At 32.5% G+C, this 27,109-nt stretch overlaps 3 protein-coding genes across 12 annotated transcripts; all 3 read right to left on the bottom strand.

The window, feature by feature from the left end:
• Positions 1-3,147: 3,147 nt before the first annotated feature.
• Positions 3,148-5,370, bottom strand: LOC123208586 (extensin-2-like). The gene has a single exon (XM_044626121.1). The coding sequence runs from the start codon at positions 5,368-5,370 to the stop codon at positions 3,148-3,150; it is 2,223 nt and encodes a 740-aa protein (XP_044482056.1).
• Positions 5,371-11,397: 6,027 nt separating this feature from the next.
• On the bottom strand, positions 11,398-17,277 carry LOC123204386 (E3 ubiquitin-protein ligase BIG BROTHER-like). Of its 8 annotated transcripts, none has more exons than XM_044621012.1 (9): positions 17,136-17,277; positions 16,101-16,256; positions 15,511-15,739; positions 14,754-14,788; positions 14,369-14,413; positions 13,298-13,425; positions 12,079-12,187; positions 11,909-11,987; positions 11,398-11,597 (listed from the first exon to the last, which is right to left on the bottom strand). In XM_044621012.1, exons 2-8 carry the CDS (start codon positions 16,239-16,241, stop codon positions 11,937-11,939), a joined length of 738 nt encoding a protein of 245 aa, XP_044476947.1. In that variant the 5' UTR covers positions 16,242-16,256; positions 17,136-17,277; the 3' UTR covers positions 11,398-11,597; positions 11,909-11,936. The 8 variants fall into 8 exon arrangements, 7 of the variants coding, with proteins under 7 accessions (XP_044476947.1, XP_044476945.1, XP_044476953.1 ...); XR_006499536.1 differs by having other exon boundaries at positions 12,079-12,171; XM_044621010.1 differs by adding an exon at positions 16,455-16,528 and having other exon boundaries at positions 11,509-11,987.
• A 4,727-nt stretch (positions 17,278-22,004) lies between these two features.
• Positions 22,005-26,169, bottom strand: LOC123201290 (pentatricopeptide repeat-containing protein At2g22410, mitochondrial). Of its 3 annotated transcripts, XM_044616746.1 has the most exons (4): positions 24,075-26,169; positions 23,586-23,993; positions 23,152-23,490; positions 22,005-22,872 (listed from the first exon to the last, which is right to left on the bottom strand). In XM_044616746.1, the coding sequence occupies exons 1-2, from the start codon at positions 25,953-25,955 to the stop codon at positions 23,859-23,861; spliced, it is 2,016 nt and encodes a 671-aa protein (XP_044472681.1). In that variant the 5' UTR covers positions 25,956-26,169; the 3' UTR covers positions 22,005-22,872; positions 23,152-23,490; positions 23,586-23,858. The 3 variants fall into 3 exon arrangements, with proteins under 3 accessions (XP_044472681.1, XP_044472672.1, XP_044472664.1); XM_044616737.1 differs by having other exon boundaries at positions 23,152-23,326; positions 23,586-26,168; XM_044616729.1 differs by having other exon boundaries at positions 23,586-26,168.
• Between the last annotated feature and the right edge of the window lie 940 nt (positions 26,170-27,109).

A 27,109-nucleotide genomic window follows, 5' to 3' on the forward strand; every position in this document is an offset into this window, starting at 1 on the left:
AATAAAATCATACATATTTAAATTTTTCAAAATTAACAAATAAGAAATTAAGATTTTACAGTTCCCTAGTTTAGAATAAGTCTTTTGGTCGTCTTTAAAATATCTTTTATAAGTCAAACTCGATTTTTTAAGATGGTATTGTTGAATGCTATAATAATGATAAAATAAATGAATCAATTAAACAATACCCGATTACAGGGCAGTACAAATTTCATGAATTATTTATAGTACTAAACTAAGCATTTTCTAGCAAGTGGCTAATATTTTTCTACTTTGCCAGTAATGTTTCGTTACAATTCACAGAAGTTTTTAATATCTAAAAATTGTTGAATTAGACCAAATAAATTATCACAGAAACGTTGGAGCGTCAATGCAGCAAGGCAAATATTTTGCATCGTTTAAATTGATTAAATTATTTAAATAGAATCAACTTAATGCAAATTGCAGTAATTTTTTTTTTTTTTTATTCTTAACACATTCATACAATAATGATTTAACATATAAAGTCTTCTATGAATTTACTTCCTTTTTCAATGATCCTATAACAGCTGTGACCAGATAATTTTTTAATTTTTTTAATCAATTAGTAATTGTATTCTTATCTAGGGAAGCATCATAATGCTATTATCTTATTCTTTCCTTTTTATATATAATACCAAAAGAATTATTCCCACTCAAGGTTTAGTTTATTGTTAAACTGATACCTATAATTTTTTGAAAATTTAAATACTCACTCGTTATCCTACTTCTGTTAAAAATCTCTATTAGTTATAAAAGTAAAAATATCATTTAACATATACTATTACAAATATATACTTTTATCCTATTTCACTCTCTTAATTTTGAAAATTGATGATTCTTTTTCCCTAGTCTCATATTTTTTAGTTTTGAAATATGACCACCCCAACCCTAGAGTTTTTTTTCCTTTCCTCTTTGGCGACCATCTCCATCTCTGGCGATGTTGTCTTACCACCCTTTTTGTCCCTTCAGTTGTCTCTTTTCTTCAACGCCTGAATGCGAATTGTATTTGTCTTTGTCTTTGTTGACAAAGAGAGATGTACATGATTTGTCTCTCTCCATCGACAAAGATACTGTCTTGGTCAATGACTAAATCGGCCTTCGTCATTTCTAAGACGAAAACAAACGCCCTTCATCTTCATCTTCAATAAATGAGATTTGACCATTTGATTAGACAATCTATCGTCATGAGTGACAGAGAGTGTTAAGTTATCTGTTGTTAGTCTCAAAAAAGGCAATTGAAGCGAATTTCATCATAAATAATGTGTTACTTTTTGAGTTAACCTTAACAGGAGAAATATATAAATTTTAAAACTTAAGTTTGAGGAAAAATTATTAATTTTTAAAACCTTCGTAAGAAATAAGATAAAATTTTATTTTATTTTAATATAACAGATTAAATAATAATTACGTCTTTAAAATTAACGAATTTTATTAACATTAATAGTTATTTATTAAATGAGTATTTAAATTTTTAACAATAGTTACTTATTGAGTGAGTATTTAAATTTTTAACAAGTTGCAAATGTCAATTTGATAATGGAGTAAACCTTGGGTAGAAGTCAAAGAATTAAGGCTAACTAATTATTTAATCAAATAATTTATGAACAATTTTGAAGCTCGCGTCGATACGTTTGAGTCTTGTTTCTTAATGAAATATTAAATGCTGACATATTTTAATTATTTATTGTCCACTAACCTACTCACTTTAAAAGAGGGTTTAGTTTTAGAGGTTTAAAAATTATTTTAGTGATCTATCTTTCATTATTTATATTATTTTATTTAATTTATCAGTAATAAAATATTATGATAATTTTTTATTACTAATACTGACATGATAGGTAATATAGGTGGTAATCTGATTATTACCTTCACCTTAGTTATTAAAAAATTATTAAGAGAATCTTGATTTTATTATGATTATATTATTATTTATTAATTTTTTGAGATAAATATAAATTTTTTTTAATTAATATAATAAATAATATAAAAATATTTAAAAATAATTATATTTAAGAACATTTAAGTAAAATAATTTACTAGTATTCTTTTATTACTTTTAATTAAAATAATAATTGTTTATTCCTATCAAATTTTATCAAACATAGTAATTATTTTAACCTAATAATATTTTAAATAATCTATTTTCAAGATAATTTTTTTATTTTAGTAATAAAATATTATTTTAAACCAAACCCCCCTAATTATTATCTGTTTTTCAATTTCTCATCAAAAACAGAAAAAAATTAGAATGAAGTTTGTTAAATAAATGATCGTCTGCGTTAAAAAGGAAAATAGAAACATATTTTATTGCTAATTTCATAAAATTGCTTATGTAGAATTTTCAATAAACGCGCAGTTCGGTTAAGGGTTTTGAAATTTGTGATAAATATAGCAAAGCTATAGATGCCCAATATTAATATTTCAGTCTATAAGCCATTCTGAACTAAATATATTATATCGAATTTAAAGTTTAATTGATTGAAATTTAGTTTGATTAAGATATCATAAATTGAGAAATCACTTAAAAACCGTGTTTGATTCTCTGCATGAAAAGAAAGAAATTGATTTAATATTTCATATTATATAGATTTTCATATTAAATTTATTATATGAAATGATTAATTAAACAATTAGTTTATTAAAAAATAAGTTTGGAAAACGAAAATAAATAACATAAAGAAACTAGAATTTTTTTACGACATGTCAGATATGACTAATTTTGTATTATACAATCATGTTAAAAAAGCCTTGCATTTTATTGATAATAACTATAAATATATAAAATTGAATTTCAGCAAAATCTATCTATAACTTTAGAACTATAATATGGTAGATAAATTTTATAAAATTACCATATAAATGTTTAAAGGGAAGTAAGCTTCATCTGTTCCACAAATAGAATGAGAATTGACTTGAAGAGTTAAACATGCTTCTAAGGAACAAACAACAATTATGAAATCTCAGAAACTTTATTGATTACAATAATTTCAATACAATAAGTGTGCTTATTACAAATGAATTTGGAATTTAAACTCTTCTTATTCAAAAAACAATGTCATTAAAAATCATACACAACATTTAAAAAAAAAGTTATTCTTGTAATAACTTCAAGAAGTTGATGTCAGCTTAGTAGCCTGTTGGAGGTGGGGGTGATTTATAGGTGTACCTTGGATACCATGGTACAACTTTCTTAATTGGTGATGGAGGGGATTTGTAGATGTATGAAGAAGGTGGTGAAGGAGATGGTGGAGGTGGGGACTTATAGACGTATGGGGGTGGTGGTGAAGGAGATGGGGGAGGTGGGGATTTGTAGACATATAGGGGTGGTGGGGAAGGAGATGGCGGAGGTGGGGACTTATAAATGTATGGGGATGGTAGTGAAGGTGATGGCGGAGGTGGGGACTTATAGACGTATGAAGGTGGTGGTAAATGAGATGGTAGAGGTGGGGACTTGTAGATGTATGGGGGTGGTGGTGAAGGAGATGGTGGAGGTGGGGACCTGTAGACGTATGGGGGTGGTGGTGAAGGAGATGGTGGAGGTGGGGACTTGTATATGTACAGGGGTGGTGGTGAAGAAGAGGGTGGAGAGGGAGACTTGTAGACATATGGGGGTGGTGGTAAAGGAGATGGTGGTGGGGGAGACTTATGCACGTATGGGGGTGGTGGTGAAGGAGATGGTAGAGGTGGGGACTTGTAGAGATATGGGGATGGTGGTGAAAGAGATGGCGGAGGTGGGGATTTATAGAGGTATGAGGGTGATGGTGAAGGAGATGGCGGAGGTGGGGATTTATAGACATATGGGGGTGGTGGTGAAAGAGATGGCGGAGGGGGAGACTTGTAGACATATGGAGGTGGTGGTGAAAGAGATGGTGGTGGTGGAGACTTGTACACGTATGGAGGTGGTTGTGAAGGAGACGGTGGAGGTGGGGACTTGTAGACGTATAGGTGTGGTGGTGAAAGGCATGGTAGAGGTGGGGACTTGTAGACGTATAGAGGTGGTGGTGAAGGAGAAGGTTGAGGTGGAGACTTGTACACATATGGGGATGGTGGTGGGGGAGACTTATACATGTATGAGGGTGGAGACTTATAAATGTATGGGGATGGTGGTGAAAGTGATGACAGAGGTGGGGACTTGTAAACGTATGGGGGTGGTGGTGAAAGAGATGGCGGAGGTGGGGACTTGTAAACATATGGGGGTGGTGGTGAAGGAGATGGTGGAGGTGGGGACTTGTAGAAGTATGAGGGTGGTGCTAAAGGAGATGGTGGAGGTGGAGACTTATAGACATATGAGGGTGGTGGTGAAAGAGATTGTGGTAGGGGAGACCTATACATGTATGGGGGTGGAGACTTATAAATGTATGGGGATGGTGGTGTAGGTGATGACAGAGGTGGGGACTTGTAGACGTATGAGGGTAGTGGTGAAAGAGATGGTGGAGGTGGGGACTTGTAGACGTATGAGGGTGGTGGTGAAGGAGATGGGGGAGGTGGGGATTTGTAGAGGTATGGGGGAGGTGGGGACTTGTAGAGGTATGGGGGTGGTGGTGAAGGAGATGGTGGAGGTGGGGACTTGTAGACGTATGGGGGTGGTGGGGAAGGAGATGGGGGAGGTGGGGACTTGTAGACGTATGGGGGTGGTGGTGAAGGAGATGGGGGAGGTGGGGACTTGTAGATGTATGGGGGTGGTGGGGAAGGAGATGGGGGAGGTGGGGACTTGTAGACGTATGGGGGTGGTGGGGAAGGAGATGGGGGAGGTGGGGACTTGTAGACGTATGGGGGTGGTGGTGAAGGAGATGGGGGAGGTGGGGACTTGTAGACGTATGGGGGTGGTGGTGGGGACTTGTAAATGTATGAAGGTGGTGGTGGTGGAGATTTGTAATAGTATGATGGATGTTCAATGTGTTTTGGTAAAGAAGGGGGCTTTTTGTAGATGTATGGAGGTGATTTGTGGTGGTCTGATGGATGTCCTATGTGTTTTGGTGGAGGTGGAGTCTTGTAGGCATAGGAATGTAGCGGTTTAGGAGATGGCGGAGGTGGGGATTTGTGATAATATGATGGATTTTCAATATGTTTTGGTGGAGGAGACTTGTAAGGTTGGGGTTTGGAAACCTTTGTTTGGTGGTGTGGTGGTGGAGGTGGGGATTTGTGATAATATGATGGATGTTCAATATATTTTGGTGGAGGAGACTTGTACTTGTAAGGTTGGGGTTTGGAAACCTTCGTTTGGTGGTGTGGTGGTGGGGGCGAGCTATAAATGTAAGGAGAATATGCCAACACATTGTTTGCAATGAAAAGAATGGCCAAAGCAAAAACCAAATGGGGCCAATGCCCCCTCTGCCCATGAGTTCCCATTTGCACAATTGAACTCTTATTGTTTGAGACTTGAATGATCATAAACATGCATATATATACAAATATATAGTGATTTCTCTAATCATCAGCGCCAAATGTATTTTTTTAATGAACAAAACAGCCTGGATTGACACTTTCCAATTTTAGTTTGAATGAGACTGACGTGGATTCCCACTAGGTATCGATCTTTTTTTTGTCTATAATATGCCATGAGGAAGTCAAACGCAGAATTGTTTAGATAAACAGATTAATAAACCACAATAGAAGCACGTTCATTTGGGCATTATCTCTGTAAACTTAAGCTCAAAATTTTCCAAGTTGGTATTTCATAATGTTTTTTTTAGTTGTCAATCTTTTATAATTTTTTGACCAAAATGGGTTCGTCTAAAGCTTGGTGAAGTGTCGGTGAAATAAATAATAAAATGGGTAGAATCATCCATAGGTACTATGATTAACTGATTCATTCAAATTATTATTATTTATTATGACAATATTTATTTAAAAAAATTTTACCCATAATTTACCTGGATTTAATGTTTTAGTTTAGTATTTATATGTTTATTTTGAATATAAATTTATATACGGGTTTATATATATCATTATATAATTAAAAGTTATAATAACATATATAAATATACATATATTTATATACATATCTTTAGAAATTTGGGCAACTAATGTGGATGAGTCGGTGCGAAAAGTTTAACCCCAATACGAATGCTGTAAACAATAGTCAACTGGTGACAACAATATTTGGTAAGATTTAATATAAAATCGCGTTCAATCTAGTGCAGTTTCATAGATAAAGTCTCTGCATGTGTATATCTACTTGTACCATAAACTATTACCACATTGCCAGCATTCTAAAGGGGAGAGAATCTTTGATGTAACTTCCACACGGTTTAGCTTCTTAAAACTTAAATTAATCACCTCGAAGTTGCCTTCTAAGTGTAGCCAGCAAATGGTATATCCACATGCAATAATAAATATAGGCGTAAATTATGCGCATATTATGGGTATATATAATTCTTTTTAAATCATAAAATAAAATTAAATTACTTAAAAATTATAGTTTAACTTTATCTTATTTAAACAATGGTTTGATTTGGGTTAAAAAATTTTCAAATCGTTTTTTAAGTTTGGGTTGTGGTTTAAGTATTTTCAAACTAAACCAAACAATTAACTGTATTTTTTTAAAATACATATATAACTATATTTAACATAATATTTTAATAAGCAAGTAGGTGTACAATTTGTTTTCTCTATATTTATTTTGTCATTTTCTTTACATATATATTGTATATATATTTCATATTTATTTTACGTGTTTATATTATGTTTTAAAAAATTATAATTAAATTAATTTTATTAAATAATATATATTTAAAGGTAAATGACTTTATAAGATTTAAATTATAATCCAAACCAAAATAAACTATGTTTTTTCAATTTGGTTTGATTTAGTTTGAAATCTAAAATGATTTAGTTTAATTTAAAAAATCTTCAAACAATTTTTTTCAGTTTGATTTTTAAAAACCCTTAAATTGAATCAAACTATCCCGTACACACCTTAAAATATACTTTACAAAAGAAGCAGAAGAAAAAACGAAAATTGCATAAGAGAATCACTGATTGATTTGTGATCTCACTCATAAAAATTTTTCTACTAATTTGGTTTGGTTTTTTATTCTAACTACCCTATATTTATATTGATATTTTTACAATTGATCCCACTCATTTATTTTTTTTATTTTATGTATACATTTTTTAAACTTTATCTCCTCTATAATTAATTCATGGATTCATTTCTGCAAAAGCTTCGTGCACTTAGAGGCTCACCTCGACCACGGTGGTTACTCTATTGTATATATATTTAGCATGATACACGCATTTGTCAATTGACAGCCTTCACATTAAACTAATAATTTGATATTGTCAATGCTTTCTAGCCAATTGAGACCCATAATGCTATCAAAATGGTGTGTTATATATATTTCAATGTTGGAATCAAATTTGCTACATTTGTCAATTGACAGCTTTGCACTGATCTCGATATGGTTAATGTGAATCAATTGACAAAGAATCAATGATTCCATGAGTTGCTCGACCAATCCCATGTAGCCCCTCTCATTGTTGAATAACTGATAGTATTAGGATTAGTTCTATGATATCACAAAAACCCTCTCTCTCTCTCTCTCTCTCTCTCTATATATATATATATATATATATATATATATATATCTCCATTTTCATGTATTTAGTTAAGTATTTATAATCATGTGTCATGTAATTGAATATTACTTTATTCTTAATTTAAAAACATTCATTCATAGAATAACACATCATCTTAATTTTCAATTGGATATTTATTAAAATTGAGTGTACGTAATTTTATTAAAAGATGAAATAGTGTTATTTTAGAAAGCAAAAACCCTTTTGAATTAAAAATCTATTGTGAACATATGGAATGTTTTATTCTTCAAGAATAATAATGTAACACATACAAGTATGGTTCCATCTTTTTTCAGTTAATTTGAGTCATTTCAGTTAATGGGAATAGTATAAATGTGACTAAGTATTTAACGTGAAATTTTATATTGATAAATAACTATGTATGAAGGGTACACACCTATTTATATGGTGTCACATAAGATAAATGAATAACATGACACATATGAAAATTTTAAAGGGTGCAAGCTTGTTTATGCTATTATAATTTTTTGAAAAAAAAATTATATAAAACTCGTTAGACCATTATCCCACAATATTAAAAAACAGTATTATCCAAACTTGTTGTGCCTAGATGATGCTCTATGTGTGTGTGTGTGAATAGATAGAAATCATGTATATGAATAGATGAAAGACATGATGTATGATTATTTGTGAGTATGTTTACTTTCTTATTCTTGATATGTGTAAGAACGATTAGGTGATGATTTCTTAGTATTAATTGATCCATTTAAGATTGATAATGAGATAGACACATGTTGAAGTCATGTTCACAATTTATATTGTGATTGGTGAATTTAAAGCATGGTTAGTAACATAGATCTATTCATATTGATGTGTTTTCGGTGATTGTTTGATATATAGAATGAATTAAAAATACTAGGATTTAGTTGGATGTTGGTTTGACATGGAAAACATGGTAAAACAGTTGTGTAATATCAGTCCAAATACAAATGAACAATCATCCCAAAGTAAAAAATGATTGTAACAAATGTACAAATTATGATCCATATGTCACAAACAATTATGCATAAGATATGCAAGATCATTCACTGACTAGACTAGAGTAAAGATGTCAACAATTGACGGACGATTGTATGGAGGATGCATATGAGCATCCATGATACATTGGTCTAGTCATAGTGAACGATCATGCAACAAAGGTATATGACCATTCATGAGAGTGAAATAATGATTATACCCCTAAGTCAATATACAAACATGAACGCAAGGGAATAAGTCATTCACATCAAGGCATGACCAACTGTATGGAAGACATGAATGGTCATGCATGAAGTCAGAGCTAAGAATGACTATGAGCGACAAACCATTCATGATGAGAAAGGGATGCACGCCTGTTCACTCAAGATGTACAATCGTGCATTAGAATATAAGTTGAATGGACATTCATATTGCATGTTCATCCATTCATAGCGTTATCTCAATAGTTTACACAGACATTAGGGTATACATTAGTACCGAGACATGCAATATGAGTGTACACACAAATTTGGACATGATAGTAATATGAATTAAAGGTGAAACAGGATACGATTTAAGAGGTTCAAGCACATGCACATAATTTTCATAAGGGCATATCACAATATAGTTTTTCATGAGACTGGTTTTACACATGTTTTCTCAAAATAGGGTGTAGCCATGTTTTAGAACTATCTTGTAGGACACATGGGTAACTAATGATCCACAATACATGTGTAAGACTTGATTCCATAGGTCATATGGGGGCCTATGATATTCACAATTATGTGTGGAACAAATTTCATAGTTCAATTTTTAGAACACTTAGAAAAACACATTTTCTCATGATAATTTATATATATATGTTTTTATAAGGGTTGTTACAAGGGAGTATCCATGAAATTTTCTCCACACATGTTCACATGCATTAGGGTATAGTTATGGTACAATAGTCCAATACTGTGTGTTGGAAAAGAAGATTATATAGTTATGCAATTCATATGGTCAAGGTGTCAAATCTTTGTTTTAACCCAGAAAGAATGGCATAAAGAAATTGTTTTTAGAATTTTTTTCTGTAAATGCCTTTGCCACTAGTTTTACATGCATTGCATATAGAGAGTTATCACATCTTAGATGATCAAGAGAAAGTCATCAAAGTTTTAGGACCAAAGGTATTCCTCGGATGGCTAAGTTATAAGAACTAAGTAAGAATTCTATGGTATCAAAGTTAGGAGTTTGAAGGTGTACATCCAATGACTAAGTTAAGGTAGAATAAAAATTAGTATTAGGGCTAGATTCGAGCCGAGCTGAGCTCGAGCTCGGCTTGGTTCACATAGAGTTGGCTCGAGTTCGAGCTCGGGCTTGACCGAGCTCAGCTAAGACCAGCTCATTTCAAACTCGACCGAGCTAAGCTCAAGCTCGACTCATTTTTCGTTATCAAAACAACGTCATTTTGTATCAAAAATTTTAATTAGAAAATCTGATGAGTAGTTCAAACTCGAGCTTGGCTCGTTTCGGGCTAGACCGAACCGAGTTCGAGCTTGAGTTGGCTCAGTTCGAATCTAACCCTAGTTAATGTAATGAAATGATTAAACTATAGAAATGTAGGACTAAGTTCTCCTACTTATTGATAAGTTTTACAGGTAGCATGTAAAGATATTAATTGTGATGCGAGATCAGTTAGCATGAGGATAACATGAGGGCATATGAGTCATTTCTAGTTGATGTTAGTTTGAGTTTATGTTTTCAATTATTTATGGTTATATTCTTTTGACTACACACATTATGAGTTTCATATTTGGATTTATGTAGTTATAGTTATCTTTTGACATTTCCATTGTGTTTATGATAAAAGGTACATCAGCGATTTGATGAAAGTTTCAATTTTCCGTTATTAATGCTATGTTAGTAAAGTTAGTAGTGCTTTCCTTTTGAGGGTAGTACTTCAAGGAGGGATATATAAGTAAATTAAGATCACTCTTAATTTTTACAATACTAAATTAGATTTAGAATTTTAATATTTAATTTTTGGGATACACAAGGGCAAATTATTGATTCCAAAACATTCAGATTTCATTTTCCTAACTAATTTTCCAAATATGAAGGCATTATACTATTAGTTTTAAGAGCAGACAAATGCTTAGAATAAAAAATAAAAATTTTTTAAGGGTAAAAGAATATAGTAAAAAATTATAAAGCTCTAGAAGTGATGTCCCTAATTTCACATTTTCAAGTTAAATATCATAAATAATTTCTCAGTATCATGCCACAATAATAGAGCTAGCTATGCTAACTGAAAATAATGTTTCAATATGAGCACTTTTCAATTTTAGCAGAGTGTGAATTACTTTATGACAACTAAAGCAATTATCAAGAATTAGAGAGCAACTAAACTGTGATAAAAACTTAAATTACTAGCTTCCATTGCTTAGAGAAAATGGTACAAATGAAATATGCAATCGGATACAAATGAAATCACCAGTTTAAGCTCTTGTTATTTTGAAAATAATACAATTCCATCGTAACATAAATACACAAATAAGAACATTACTGAATGATTTTGAATTAAAAATAAAATAATATTCAATCATATAATAACACACATAAATATATATTTATTTGTATATTTAAAGTAAATATATATAATATTACTCAAAAAAATAAATAAATGGAATTTGGCTCGATAAACATAGGAAGAGACAAATGTGAGACAGATTGATTAATTAAGTTTTATAAATTATCAAGAGTAAGATTTTCTAGGAAATGTATTTATTAATATAATATCAGAGGTAAACGGGCGTTGGTCAGGTGAGAAGACTTGTAGTTTTAATAAGGGATGTAGAATATATTAATTTAATTAGCACATGTCTCATACAATCTACATGCATGGATTTCACTTATTGGTTAGCATATCGCAGACGGCAAAATGAGTTACTGTAAAATCTAAATTTTATAAACATAACATCACATAACACCCAGTCAAGGTGAGACCTGAGGATGCTGAGTTCTGTTCCTCGACTCTGCATAAGCATACGAAATTTCCTTTCACAGTCACTTGACCAAGTAAAAAAAAATTGAGTCAAATCGAACTAAGTCTACAAGGTTTTAAGAACAAAAATAGAATTGAGTGGATGAGTGGAAAAGAACCATGAAAACTCTGTACAATCTTTTGGTCTCACTGACATCATGTCCATTTTCAATAGTAGATACTCTTCTTCATTTATTGCAAATTCTAAGACAATTTTTTTTTAGTGGGAAAACAGAACAAGCATCTCTGTGTGAAGGAAAGATAACCAGATGGAAAAATATAAGAAAATGATACTAAGGTTACCTGCTCTATGTTCATCGCTGATTATTTCCTAAAGTTTTGACAAATCATCAAACACCTCAGTGTAACATATAGGGCAAGCCTGACACCATATAAATTCAGTCAGCCACTTCTCATACAATAAAGATAAAATGTACCTTCCACAAATAGATTAAAATTGTCAATTTGCTTACTTTATTTATGCTCAACCACCTGGCCCCACAAGCAGCATGGTACGCATGCTTGCATGGTAGAGTGATGCGCATGTCACCTCGTTTATACTCCATCTGGCAAATTACACACCTATTTCCAACTAAGTTAAATTCACAAGTTTGACTCACCGGTGAAGAAAATAAAGGATGAAAAGGCCTGGTCAATATAATGATAAGGCTCATAGTTTATATGAATTATGAGTTGGAAGGCTTCAATGTGTGAAAATCAAGTAGACTACTGCATCCTTTTGATACTTAGGCCAGCACAAATAAAGCATGTATGATTAGATTAATGTGTTATTAAATATTATAAACCAAAAACAATGTTGAGCATACTTCGCCCTTAGCGCTCGTATCTCCAATTCTCTAATGCCACACTAAAGTTCACAACACCTGAACCAAGGATTACAAAAACACCACTTCGATCATCCCCCCTTGTTTCACCCACTTAAAGAATAACAAAATAAATATGAAAGAGGCCAGTCTGTTATTGTCAGAGAAATAGAGACAAATAGAGTAGTTATGCCAGAGTGGGACTATCTACTATTACGTTTGAAATATCAAATTTTTTAATAATATTGAACCAATGAATTGATCACAATGTTGTTATGGTTGCAAATGAGTAGATCCATTCATTCAAAGTACATTTCATCTTAGAATCACAGAAAATGGTGAATTATGCATCGAATTTGGAGAAAATCTTGGATGTGCCAATCAAATATCATAAAATTCCCAATAACTAACAACACCTAGTAACAAATTATCACAAAACTTTCTTGAAGCTATCAAAATTATTTATACAGCGCTCTTCCCTTACTAGCATAAATCAACTCCAAGCTTCCCTCCATGTTTCAGCAACACTCTATTTAGCATTGAAATTATAACAAATCCATTTCACAGCTTGTTAATTGTTTATCAACATGAAAAAGAAACTATCCCTATAACCCAAAAAGTCAGACATATAGCAGAGATTTACTTAATTGTTCCAGTTAACTTCCAAGGGATCTGGGTCTTGGTAGAAATAAAACTAGTGGTAGACCATGCATTGAAGAAACTAATATAAACTCAAAAGTAAAATGGGATAAACTGCACACTTGAACCTTGAGCAACACAGTTACAAAAACACTTAAAGAAGAAATGAATTCAGTTAAGATTTTAAGGGAAAAAAAAAAAAAACACAGAGAATGAACTCATATGGTACCTTTCATTTCTTGATTTCTTCCAAGAAAATAATCCACACTTGTATTCTGAGATTGGGAGCAATGCTATAAGATCTTGGGAAAGACCCCGATTTTGACTCCCCACAGTCTCACCTAACTCAAGTAATTCCTGATCATAATCGATTTAGTCATTAATAATTATCCAAAAGTAATAAACTAAATTTAACATTTCGATATTCAACTTTTCAGAGGTACCAGATAAAACTAAATAAAGCTTGAGGATTTTCACTCCATATATAGAGTAGTTTATTTAACATTATTAATTAAAGCATTCGTCTGTATGATCAAATCAGGATTCACAGATGAGCATTCACATCTAATTCATGACCCACAACTTCAACTCTCAACTCTGCTCTATCATTTAACAGATACAAATATCTCCATGGGAACTATAACCACCATAATACTAATTCTGGTCATAATGAGCATTGAGCACAAAGCCAATGACATTAACCTTCATCCAGACAATTAGTCGAGGTTCTGTCAAGTAAATTGGGGAAACTCAGCTTCACATAAACATTCATCTTCATTGACATCCATCAGAATTACATCATAATGTGTCTTGTGTGTATATTCAAACATATTGTTTAATTTCTAAAGCATTTCACAAGGATTTAAAAAAAAATCTAAAGAAGCCATTGATCTAAAGGATAGAATTCAGAGACCAAATTAGTTAAAGCAACAATTTCCTGCAGCAATCAGGGCCTACTGACCAGCATGAACTATAGAGCTTAAAGGAAACATTAAGTGAATTAAGTAGGCAGCATTAAACCCAAGGTATCCAGTCAAATAATAGAGTAACTCTAACCATAATTCGTTGGGAAAATTATAGCAAACAATATTATTTCAAAGAAATGATATTCTCTGTACCAAGAGACATCATTATTCACTTTAGGACAACTGAACAGGCAGACAGTATAAACCCATGGATGCAAGGATGGACAGAATAGTAATGCATTAAACATGGCCACAAGGAAAAACTTGAAATGCAAAATTGGCAAATAAGAAAATGCCTAGTAAAGGACAAAGAAGAGAGAATATTAGGCTCTAACCTCATAAGTCATGTTGTCAGGATCAATACTGTCTTGCCAAACAAGCTGCATCAATCACAGACAAAAGGATATTAATTTATGACCACTGAAATCTACTATGAACCATGAATAAGTACTTGGGCCTGGAGAAATAAAAGGTTTACGGCTAAGGTAACTTGCAAAACTGTAGAAAGTGGTTAGGTGCACCTTCAACAACTATGTTTATATCAGCAATATTATCATGAAGTGAAAAGAATAAAAGAAAAGCACTTCACGTGTGCATGTGTGTGTGTGTGTGTGAGAGAGAGAGAGAGAGAGACATAGAAAGAGAGATTTGAGGCTATTCATAAATGTAGTGCATGCACCTACAGGTAACTTGCCTTGGGAGCATTAACAAGGTACATACCTGATAATCGTGTGTATTATGATGTCTCCATGGACCTGAGAAGCAAAGGAAGGGACGTGAGGAAACTTGGCACCTCCCAACTAAGTATTATTGTTTGAAAACAAAATTGATATAATCAAATAACACAGGAAATACAGTTGAAGTGAAACTCAAATTAATACAGCCTTGATTACACCAATGAAAGGGGATTGGCCAGATAAATCCTTTAACAAGTGAAACTTTTCAAAGGAAAATAAAGATCATCAATAATATTAATGAATTAAGGATTTCAAAATAACCTAAAAGAGAGAGACCTCATATAATAATTGGATTTTATATACTCCTCCATTTCTGAACCAGAGGGTGACCAGCCTATCAAAATGCCACTTCAAGCATGATTAGTCAGGAATGGACATATTTAGGTTTCCCTCCTTGACTGGAAAGGCTTTTTTCCAATGGCAAGTTGATGCAAGTTTATGACACAGAAAAGAAATTAGGGAATTACAGACTACTAGTTGGCCTTTCTTTCTAATCTTTCATGGTGTTTTGTTATAAGAATGTGTCCTTTAACTTGTTATGAATCATAAATGGATCCCCATTCTCTTGATCTTTCATTCATTCCACATACATTTTATTACATGGGACCACCTCTATCAGTGATTAATACAATCAATCAACATCTTTCATTCTCTGATCCATACAATATTCTATTCATCATCATTCTCATAAAATAAACATCTATTTTGAAATTAACACCACAACAGAGCTGACGACTTACATTCAACACTCTCCCGAGTAGTAGTGTCTCTATTCCTTTCCCTTAGTGTATTTACAGCTGCATTTTGTTCATTATTCACTGTGTTCTCTGATGGCCTTCTGTGATCATCACTGCATGGATCATGATAATTGACCTCACAAGGATGACCATAATTGTAATATGAAGTACTCTCAGATTCAGATAACCCAAACTTGTAAAGACTTGTATCCATTAATGGGTAAACACTTTCCTGCATATAAGAGAGGAACCAAAAAAAAATTCTCTTAGACAGACAATTAATATAACCTTAGCAACAACCTTTAAATCTATCACATACTCATTTACCGCATGCTACAAACAGGTATATCACTGTAAATAGAGGATTACACAGCTAAAACTATTCATCTGTACGGACACAAGTTTGCTCCACATCTACATTAAGAAAATAAAATAAAATAAAAAGATACGACTTAAAAAACACCCTAAATCTATTAACAACCCCAAATTGGCATATTTTGTATCTCAGGAACCATCAAAATCATATAAAACATACTAATAACCGAGCCACCTCGGTCATGAACAAATTTCATTGATTATAACAGAAAACATACCTGAACATGTGAAGTGCCATCAAAAATGAAATTCACATGCTCGTATGTAAGCCCTTCAAAGTATTCTATAAAGCTTCCAGCACTGTTGTAAGGGTAGCTGGTGTTACGGTACTGAACCTCAACATGTGGATTCCAACTCATTTTTAATCTACTAATCTGTCAATCAAATCAATCCAAAAAATAACAACAATCACGAGCATAAGATAACAACAAATCAACAGTTACAATTATCACAAACACATTTGTGGTACTGTTCAACGGTAAAAATCTGATCTTGAAACAGAATTTATGAATTGCGATTCACTCTAAACACAAGTTAATGCATCAAGATATAGACTTGAGTAAGTTCCTCACCTGAAAAATTAGTAACAACAATAAATTCAAAGCGGAGTTTCAACTCCATAAACAGTGCTTCCACATCGACATTACTTCATTATAAAATTAGAAAGCAATTTGATATCTTCAGTTTGGATGCAAGGAAAATGTAGGAGAAGAAGAAGAAAGGAAAAAGAAAACAATTAAAATACTAAAATTTGATTTAGTTAGGCTCAGCTCTCTACATTCCAGAATCCAAACATGTCTTCGGTTTGATTCCCGAGAAATTAAATAAAACCACAACACAAAAAAGGTTACTCAAATTGGATTTACTTGAGCTAACCTATTAGCATTTTAGTATCCAAAAACATAGGTTGCCGAGAAATGCAGGAAAAGAAAAGGAAAACGCTCAAAACGAACACAACAATTACACTCAGAATCAGAAAGTACACAAATCATAAAAAGTAACTCAATTTTGATTTAGTTGAGCTAATCAGTTAATATTTTAGAATCCAGAAACACAGTCACTGTTTGTTTGCCGGAAAACGCAGGAAAACGAAAACGCTCAAAACGAACGCAAAAATTCACCGCAGCATCAGAAAACTACGGAAATCATCAAAACAACAGAAATTAACAGAAACGAAGAAAAAAGAACGGTAATGTGAGATTTTAGCGGGAAACAAACAGAAATAAAAACAGAAGAAGAAGAAGAAGAAATACCAAGATAATTAGGAGGAGAAAATGTGAATCTCGCGTCGTGTTTCCTCAAGGAAGGATACAGAAATATTCCGGGAAAATTAAAAGTAAAGACTAGTGACATCAATTAATCAGGTTATCAAGCAAAGCAGATTCTCAGACAATTTAAACAATGATAACAATTTTGTTAATAAATATAATTTTATTAAATAATTTAATTTATATATCAGAGTAAGATTGAATTTATTTTTTCACCTTAATTTTAATAAATCAACATTTTATATTCTTTACGTTTAAAAAGTTTACTTGTCCACCCGTTATTTACTTCATGATATTATGTCATATTATTAAAAGATTTATTAAAATTACCATCCAATGTAATATTATTAACACATAAATAAAGTTCTCTGATTTTGTATTTGACATTTTTACAAAATCATAAGTCGATGGTTGCTTACCAACTAACCAAACTCTGAAAATTATTTTATCATAAAGTTCAACAAAATAAGAAATTACCCTAAATTTAGTTTTATAGTTTTTTTTTTTAATTTTAAGCTTTATGTACTATCTAATAAATTAAAATAGCATATGACTTAATTTAGATTGAAATGTTGGTAATTTTAGCAAAAACAATTAAAATAATCGGTCATAAAGTTTATAATAATGTTAAAGAGCTACGATCATTTTATTATAAAAATTAAAATATCTCCTATTCAAATTGAAATTTACGAATCAAATAATTGAATTGGTTAACGTTAACTCTAATTTAAATTTGAATTTAATTCGTTTAGAATTTATATGTAATTAAAATATATGACATAATTTTTTACATATTTATAATAAATTAATAATAAAATTATACATAACTTTTTTTAATACACAAATAAATCATATGATTCCAGTTTTTTTTTTTTTCAAATTGGAACGGGCCTCACGTTTGGCTTAACTATCGCTCCTGGCTTCTAACGTATGTGCCTTAAATACTGTCTCCACCACTATCCATCTGCAACTCTTAAATCATATTGCCGATTCGACTCTCTTCTGCCCTTCTTCTATCAAACTTGTCAGACAACGAGAATTGACTTCAGACGTCCCTTAAGTTCTACATGGCAATAGTGGTAGTAGTGTTTGTGGTTTGTGTGGCTAACTTCTTTTTCGGGGATGACTTGCAGTTAAGGAAAAAATTGACCAATATGAGTCATCATTCATTAGTCGTATAATCATTTCATTGCTCAATATAAAATCCATAACCACAAATTGGCTGTCCCTCGGCATTAACCCCAACTCCCACCTTCGCCTTATCCATATCCTCAAACCTATTCCCCATTTTTTTTCTTTTGTGAGTTGCTCGAACAATCTTAAGGCCGAAAGATTTACTATATAACTCCAAACTCATACACCAAAATTTGAAAGTTCAAATATTTATTTGTTAATTGTTATAATTAATAAAATTTATTAATTTGAGAGATAAAATTATTATTTGATATTTAATATTAAAATAAAATAAAATTTCACCTCCTTTCTTCTAATAAAATTAAAAAATTAACTATTTTCTCCTACCCCAAATTTTAAAAACTTCACTTTTCCCTCTCAATGTTTACTTTTTTTCTCCTTTCTTCTTTGGCAGCCTTCTCCACCGCTGGCCAACTTTGGCTTCCTACCCATCTTCTTCTTTGGTCTCTCTCCCCCTCTGGTGATCTGCCTAAAGAACGATGGTCGAAGAATCATCAAATCAAAACAATGAAGGAATTGAATCGATGATGGTAGTAGACAATTCGATCAGATTCAGAGATGAAAGTGCTTCCATCATGTAATTCATCTTCTGTCAGAGCTAATTCGACAAAAAATGGCAATTCAACAAATCGAAGTGTCATCTTTGATTTTGAGATTCATCATCTGTCGATGTTTTCCATCGACATGTTTCATCTATCCCATCTTTGTCTTCGTGTGTCGTTGATTCACAGTTAAATTTCGATCACTGGAGAAGCAAAGGAAAAAATTACAAACCTTAAAGGAAAAATATAACTTTTCAAACTTTTGAGTGAGAGAAATTGTTGGTGTTTTAAATTGGAGGGAGAAAACAAAATAATATTTTATTTTTTTAATATTATTTGTTAAATAACGTTTTTACTCATAGATTTAACAGATTTTATTAAACTTAATAGATGACGAATGAATACTTGGGTTTCAAAATTAATAAGTGTGAGTTTAACCTTCAACCAAACCTTGGGTGGGAATAAGTCTTTTGGCTCAATCTAAAATATAATTTGATTCTCAAGTTCTAACCTTGTTTGTGCTTCCTTTTGAATCTCTTTTAAACTTGTATTTTGATAAATTAAAATATATTTATATAACCTTATATTTTAAATTTTTGATAAAAAAAGAAGTTCATAGAGTGAAATGAATGCCAGTTTGGTAGATCTAAGATATTATATTGTAATTTGAAGCATGCGAAAATTCTACCTTTAAAGTGTACATGTGAATAAATCCAAGTTATATCGGTGAGCAACTAACGATTAGAAAATTCATATTTAATATGAGCAATACTATGTGTACCCACTTTAGGTACACAAATGTATACACACTCATATGTGTCATCATATGATTGATTATTGTTTTATTCTTAATTCAAAATTATCCAATCACATGATGACACATATAAATGTGTATACATTTGTGTACCCAAAATAGGTACACATAGTTTTATTGATTTAATATTTGACGAGAAAAAGAAAAGTCTCTTCAAATCAAAATAACAATTACACTCCCACGTAAAAATAAAAAAAAATCTATCATGAATCTTCGACATATATTTACTCTCTTAGCAAGACCAACATATAGAAAAATATTTTCATAATATACACAAATATTCTTTTTTGGTTTAAACTGAAATAGGAGTATATCATTGGTAATCCCACCAACATTCAAAATCCTAATTCAACTAGTTTGAATTTAATTTCCCTTTAGAAATCTTATAAATAAGATAGGATTATCTGAGAGAGAAGGTGAGAGCAAAAATCGTATAAAAGAGTATATATTTTAGAAGTCTTATAAATATACAACTATCATTAACTACAGATATAAGCATTCTGATCGTCAAATCAAATCATATAAAATATATATTTTATTTCATTATCATTATATTTTATTTAATTCTTATTACACAATAGTAAACATATTAGAGTCTCCTTAGATTCTAATTATTATTATCTTATCTTATCTGACGTAAAACTCAAAATTACGTATATCAATTGATAATAAGAAATCATATCAATAATTCGATACTAGAAGAATAGTTTGCAATACCACTCTTTAGACAATTAACTTACGAAGAAAATGCACCCCCGAAGAAAGAGTGCCACTTATTTAAATAGTTAGGTCCAAAGGAAAAATAATTAATATTTAATTAGTTTATTTTTTAATTTAATAAAAATACGAAGAAATTGATAATTTACATGTGTATCATCAAAAAGAGTAAATTAGTAATTTATATTGGAATCAAACATAAAGGGTAAAAATATAATTTCATAAAACTTAGGGTGGGGGAAATAGTCATTTGGCCTACATTCAATTGACTGAACGACCTCAAAGACTCGGCCTGGTGGTTCACCAAACCCTGCCTTTCGTTAGCTGCTGGCAGTTTGATCCATGGGAAAAAGACATGGTTATTTTGATGCACCGCTATGCCTTTAAAAAAATTTGACGACCTTTAATTGGGGGTGTAAATGTTAGTTAACCAAAAGTAGGAAGGAAAAAGATTTTGTATCACACCATGGGGTTTACAATAAATGAAAATGAAAATGAATCGGAAGGGGAATGGCTACTTCAGTGGCTTGTAATTTGCCAATGTGATTTTTATTTGTAAATAAATAAAAATTACTTAATTATTTTTATCTAAAAATTTACTAAATTAATTAATTATCCAAAAATATAGAATAAAATTATGAGTATAAATTTATTTATACAAATCGAGGTAACCGCTTACAATTGGATAGTATAATTGTTTATTTTTTTTCTCACATCAAAATCAACCAATAAAATATTATTATCTCAATTTGTATAAATAAGAGTAACATTATACGTACTTATTTTAAGTATATAAATAAATATATATTATATGTATATTATTTTATTTTTAATTTAAAATCATCTAATCATATAATGATACATATAAAATATATATCTATTTATATATTTAATAAGACAAACATATTGTTAATAAAAAGATATCAAATCTTTTAGCCCTTTATAGATCAGTTTTGATAATTCAAAGGACAAATGAAACGTTAATAGGTGTAAAAGTGAGAGCAGAGCAGAGCAACAATGGGCACCAAAGCTCAACAAAATTATGGAAAGGTAGAAAGTTAGAGAAGAAAAAAGAGGGAAAATGGGGCCAAATGATACAAGTTGTTGGGGCTGTGGTGAGAAAAATGAGTGAAATAGTTGGAAAAGGCATCATCAAAACCATCCAAAGGGAAGTTGGGTGTCAGTTGAAGTTGGTTGATTTTCAATCTACTACAACAACAAACTCATTTCATTAAAGATAAAAGCAAAAAAATATCTGGGATTAGTTGGCTTTGTAATCATATCTTAGGCTTAAACAACATTATTAATTACTATATATCATTAGTATTAGTAATCTTAGTTTAAAATAATAACAAAATTCAAGTGAAGGATGCCCAAGATGGTCTTGGATAAATTGTTCAAGAATAATGACATGCATTTTTTGAGTATTGAATCAAAACCCTGTAATGTGATGAATTTGAGAGTTTGCATATGGGTTTTTTTGAGAATTTTTGTATATATAAGCAAAACTTCTATGGGAGAAATTGAAATAACGTACATTGAATGAAGATTAAACATAAATTAATGTGATGAATTTGAGAGTTTGCATATGGGTTTTAGGATTCCAATCTCATGCATATTATGAACACAATAAAAAATGAGTCATGTAGGACAAAAATCATAAAAAGAATCCAAACAAAATACAATGAAGAAGAGGGGACTGTCATCATTATTATAAATAAAATTACAGAAGAGAAAGTAGACCCACGTAAGAAAATGTTACGGCATCCCCATAAATGATGTTGATGTGCCAACGCCATGGCTGAAGCAATCACTGCTCTCACTCGAAAAAGGCCAGAGCCTGTCAGCGATGTGGTGACAATTTTACAAAGAAGCAAAGCCAAAGCCACACACACCATCAATAACCATGAATATGGACATGAAGAATGCTCAATGACAATCATTTCAAACATAATTTAGCGTGCAAGCCAAGACAAATCATCACTCCCCACATTCCTTTTTGTCTCTGCAATTTCTTATTCTTTTTCTTTTTCCACAAGTACACTCAGTTTTGCGGCTAATCCTGCAGTAGCTTAATCCAAAACTTACAGCATTTCTTTCTTCCTTTAGTTTTTGTTACCTACTGCTTCTGATTACTAGATGGGGAGAGTCAGGATACTTTGCATTTGTTATGAATTAAGATAAACCAACCCCCACAATTCCATTTTTCAAACAAACAAATAAGAGAAGTTAACAATACCGGGTCAGGCTTCAAACTTGTTCGAACAGTATCCACCAACTTGTAGATTATAGTGTCATCTTACTGGCCTGGTTTAAAAAAGGAAGCTTACCCAAACATTTCCAGGAAAAGTGGATGGCAAGTAATATATTGTCTGTTTTGGACTGCACATTCCAAAGTGTGTCTCGTTTATTGAACACGTCTAGAACTTTGGAGTCATGTTGTGTGAATCAACACCTAAAGCAAAACATCACTTGCTACTTTAGATCTTTTGGTGCTGTATGTAACTGGCCTTCTATTATTGTAGTACATAAATCATATGTTCTTAGAAACATTTCAGAAAGTATTGTGCCTCCTACTGAAACTAATATATGAGACTTCTTAGCAAAAAAAATTTTTTTTTTTAACAAAATGGTAATAAAAATATATATAGATGATAGTTGAACAAATCACATCTTTGTTTTGAAATTAATGCAAATACAAAATAAGTAATAATCAAAGCCACTAACAACTAACCTGACTGAGATATTTTCACATTCTAGCAGAACGCTGCAAAATAGGATAAGTGTTTACGTGTGAAACATTGAATGCGGTCAAGCTGATCAGCAAAGAGACATTGACTGGGATATTTTCAAAGACAGCAAACAAGCTGTCTAATTGTCTCCTCAAACTCTTCTAGACAGCCTTCCATCTGCCAGATGAATCCCAGCTTAGTAAGAAAATTTTAGATTAAGGAATGGAAACAACACAATTGACAACTCTGATTTTTTAAGTTCTGAAATAAAACCATTTCCAGCTCCTTGCCAGAGATCTTGACCTTTTTTTAGATTGGCCAATCTTGTCAAGTGATAAGGCCTCGAAAATCCAGATGATAATTAGCACATGATAAATAGAAAGAGAAGAACACAATGAAGACAATGATTTTTTCCTGTAAATAGCATAAAAAGAACCAGCATGAGAATGGCACCATGTTGCTCTGTTTCCCTTCACCAGGATTAACGTCTTCATGTTGATTATGTTATGAGCAAGATTTACAAATCTCCCCTTGGGCCGCAACAAGGTTTAAGATCAAAATTGAAGTAACCAACTTTGACAGGAGCTGATAGTCCAACCATAACAGATCAATTGCAAAGCTGGCCAGGTTTGAAATGACTTTACTGGGGAGCTTCGCACACAGGAAATGGAGTTAAGTGACAGATGATATTATTCTTGGCAAGACTGTGTTAAGGGATGTTGCAGGTATGCATCGAGTTTATTTGATGCATTGTAGACCATTGATTTTCAAGCTCAAAGCCCAAGAGAAAGTCATCTCCATAGGCAGGAACATCTAATCCAACAGACTCCAATTGTTTTGTAAGCTGAAGTAAACAGTCATAAATATGTTCAGATTCAGGGTGAGACTTATCTCTAACAATAAACTCATAGACAATGCCATTAACCTCTATTGAGCTACAACCAGGAGTCTTCTCTACATGTCTCTCTTTCATCATTTTACGTACTTTCCCAGCCTCCTCCCACATATTGGCATCCCCATACATGTTAGCAAGCAAGACATAAATTCCACTATCATGAGGATCCAACTCAAGAAGCTTTGAAGCTGCTGTTTGCCCCAGCAAAACATTTCCATGCATTCGACAGGAAAAAAATAATGCACCCCACACCACAGCATCTGCTTTCATTGGCATGCTTCTGATAAGCTGCTCAGCTTCTTCTAATAGTCCAGCTCTACCTAAAAGATCCACCATGCAAGAGTAGTGTTTAAGCTGAGGGCACAGGTTGAACTTGGATTTCATTTGGGTGAAAAACTTACGACCCTCGGCAACCAAACCCCCATGACAACAAGCTGATAAAACCCCAAGAAAGGTTATCTCATCTGGCATCAAGCCAACATCAATCATCCCCGAGAAGTAAGATATGGCATCATTTGCATTCCCATGAAGGGCTAAACCTCCAATAATGGCTGTCCAAGTCAAAGAATTTCTTTCTGGCATCTCATGAAAAACCTGGAGAGCCTTTGATATATTCCCACACTTTGCATACATGTCAACTAACGCAGTTCCTAATGCAACGTTCAAATAAAAATTTTGTTTTTTAATAAAATGGTGAATCCATATTCCAACATCAAGTGCGCCAAGCTGCGAGCAAGCAGATAGGCAATGAACCATTGTCACCTCATCAGGTTTTACATTGCTAGCTTGCATTTCATGAAAAAAAGCCAAAGCCTCCTTGCCACGCTTGGCCTGAACATAGCCTCCAATTATGGCATTCCATGGTACAGTATCCTTCTGTGGCATGTCATAAAAAATCTTCCTAGCCACATCCAAAAATCCAAATTTGGCATATCCCACAATCATAGTAGTCCATGACACAATCGTTTTCTTCGTCATATTATCAAATATTGCTTCAGCTGCCTCTAATTTCCCGCACTTCACATACATATCCATAACAGCATTAGCAAGCGGAACGGTTAAACTCAACCCACTTTCCTCAATACATTTATGAAATTCTTTCCCAAGATTCAAATCCTCCAATTGAGCACATGAAGAAACCACTCCAATCATCGTCACCTCATCCGGCTTAACCCCCTCGCATTCCATTTCTCGAAAAAGCCTTATTGCTTCACACAAAAATCCACTCCTAACATACCCATTAATCAAAGAATTCCAAGAAACTAAATCTCTTACGCAACCTTCATCAAATACCTTACGTGCCAACCCCAGCTCTCCACAAGACACCAACATATGAATCAAAGCATTATGCACATAGACATCAACATCAAAACCCATCTTCAAAACATGCCCCAAAATCTGAAGACCCAAGAATTTAAACCCTAAACTAGCACAGGCCTTAAATAACAAAGGGTAAGTATAATTATCAGGTCTAGACCCACCATTTCTCAACATTTTCTTATACAGAATAACACCTTTTCTCATCGTTTCACTCTCCACGCACCCTCTGATTGCTACATTCCAAGAAAACGAATTAGGATTTTGTGTATTGAACATAATCTTAGAGCAATAATCGAGATTCTTTGACTCTGAGATCGCAGAGAAGGCAACAAGGCGACTTAAAGCAATCCTATCAGAGATTAAGCCAGAGACGGTCATTTGGGCTTGGATTTGCTTCAACTGGGAAAGAGATTTGCAGTTTTCTAGCAAAGAAAGAAGTGGGCTTTGGAGAACAAAAGTGTGGGTTGTGTTCCAGTTGATGGGTTTTTCTCGGTGAGGAGAGAGAGAGCGTGTGTGAAGTGAAGAACGAAGAGAGTTCAAAAGAGGTTTTGCAGGTAAAGGTTTGAGGTTGATTGAATTTAGAATGTTCATCAGAATTTTTGGTGTTGTAAGGCGGGAAAGAGTGTTGGTTTGAATGATTACTTGTTAATCACTGGTTATGATCATACTGTGGGCTTTGTAAACTTCCCCCTGGTAGGTGTTGAAGGTAACATAATGTGATCGGTATAAATACAGATAAAGATGCCTGGATCAGGATCTATGCGGTTTGAGTATCTCCATTGTGGTGTAGGTTTGTGTCCTGCTTATTGACATCACCTTGGCATGAGTTATTTATAACACATTAGAAGTTACCTGAATGAACGTGTGACATGTTTTACACATTGATGATTAACCCCATAATGACATGAGTTAAAAACTATAAGCCATGGGTTAACATCATCATTTGGTAAATTCAATTATGCACCATGAGTGTTAATGTTGTGACAAGATATAACATTTTCATTGCATGAGTTATACTTTGTATATTGGCAAGGGACAAACCTCTCATGCACAAAGACTTCTTGTCATTTTTTCTCTCAAAGAAGATATATCGAGAGTCTGTTCGAAAGACATATAACCTCTCATTAGTTGTTTAAGGGAGAACTTGTGTCTGTGTTGATACTATTAGGGTAGCATTGTTGATACATTGTATGAAATGTTGGATAGCACCGATCAATCTAGCTAATTCTACCATTACTCCCAGTCATAGAGGTCAGTGATCCTCCAAGATTAGTGAAGGTGATGAACTATGGTTATGACATTTATCTTCAACATGATTGACAATAACCATAGATAGGATAATTTCTTTTCCTTAGGATGTCATTGAAAATGTAGATAAGTGGCATATGAGAGAGATTATGCTTGAAAAATGAGAGAACTTATAATAGGTGGCCTTCTTCTTACGTCAAATTGTATTTATGAGAATTTACACCAATAATAGATACATCAAATCAATGAGATTCAAATGTACGAATATGAAAAATAGAAATATAAAAAATCAACATAAGTGGTTTTTACATGGTTTGGACAAAAAGTTTTATGAGGTGTATATTTACGGTGTTACTATTAATCTAAATAAAATGTATTATAAAATAATGACAAGAGTTACTTTATCTTTTCTTTATTTGACCTTACCTTTGATTAGCCCCCGGTCCTCTACTAATTTTTTATATTTATTGTGAGAGATCACATTTGAATAATTGTAA

The sequence above is a fragment of the Mangifera indica genome, chromosome 2 (assembly GCF_011075055.1).
Source record: "Mangifera indica cultivar Alphonso chromosome 2, CATAS_Mindica_2.1, whole genome shotgun sequence".
Lineage (NCBI taxonomy): Eukaryota > Viridiplantae > Streptophyta > Magnoliopsida > Sapindales > Anacardiaceae > Mangifera > Mangifera indica.

Coding starts and splice junctions, on each gene's coding strand:
- LOC123201290 (XM_044616737.1), bottom strand. CDS start 25,955: ATGAACATTCTAAATTCAATCAACCTCAAACCTTTACCTGCAAAACCT.
- LOC123204386 (XM_044621012.1), bottom strand. CDS start 16,241: ATGAGTTGGAATCCACATGTTGAGGTTCAGTACCGTAACACCAGCTAC. Junction 14,414..14,753: donor ATAATACACACGATTATCAG/GTATGTACCTTG, acceptor TGATTGATGCAG/CTTGTTTGGCAAGACAGTAT. Junction 13,426..14,368: donor CTGACAACATGACTTATGAG/GTTAGAGCCTAA, acceptor GATTATGATCAG/GAATTACTTGAGTTAGGTGA.
- LOC123208586 (XM_044626121.1), bottom strand. CDS start 5,370: ATGGGAACTCATGGGCAGAGGGGGCATTGGCCCCATTTGGTTTTTGCT.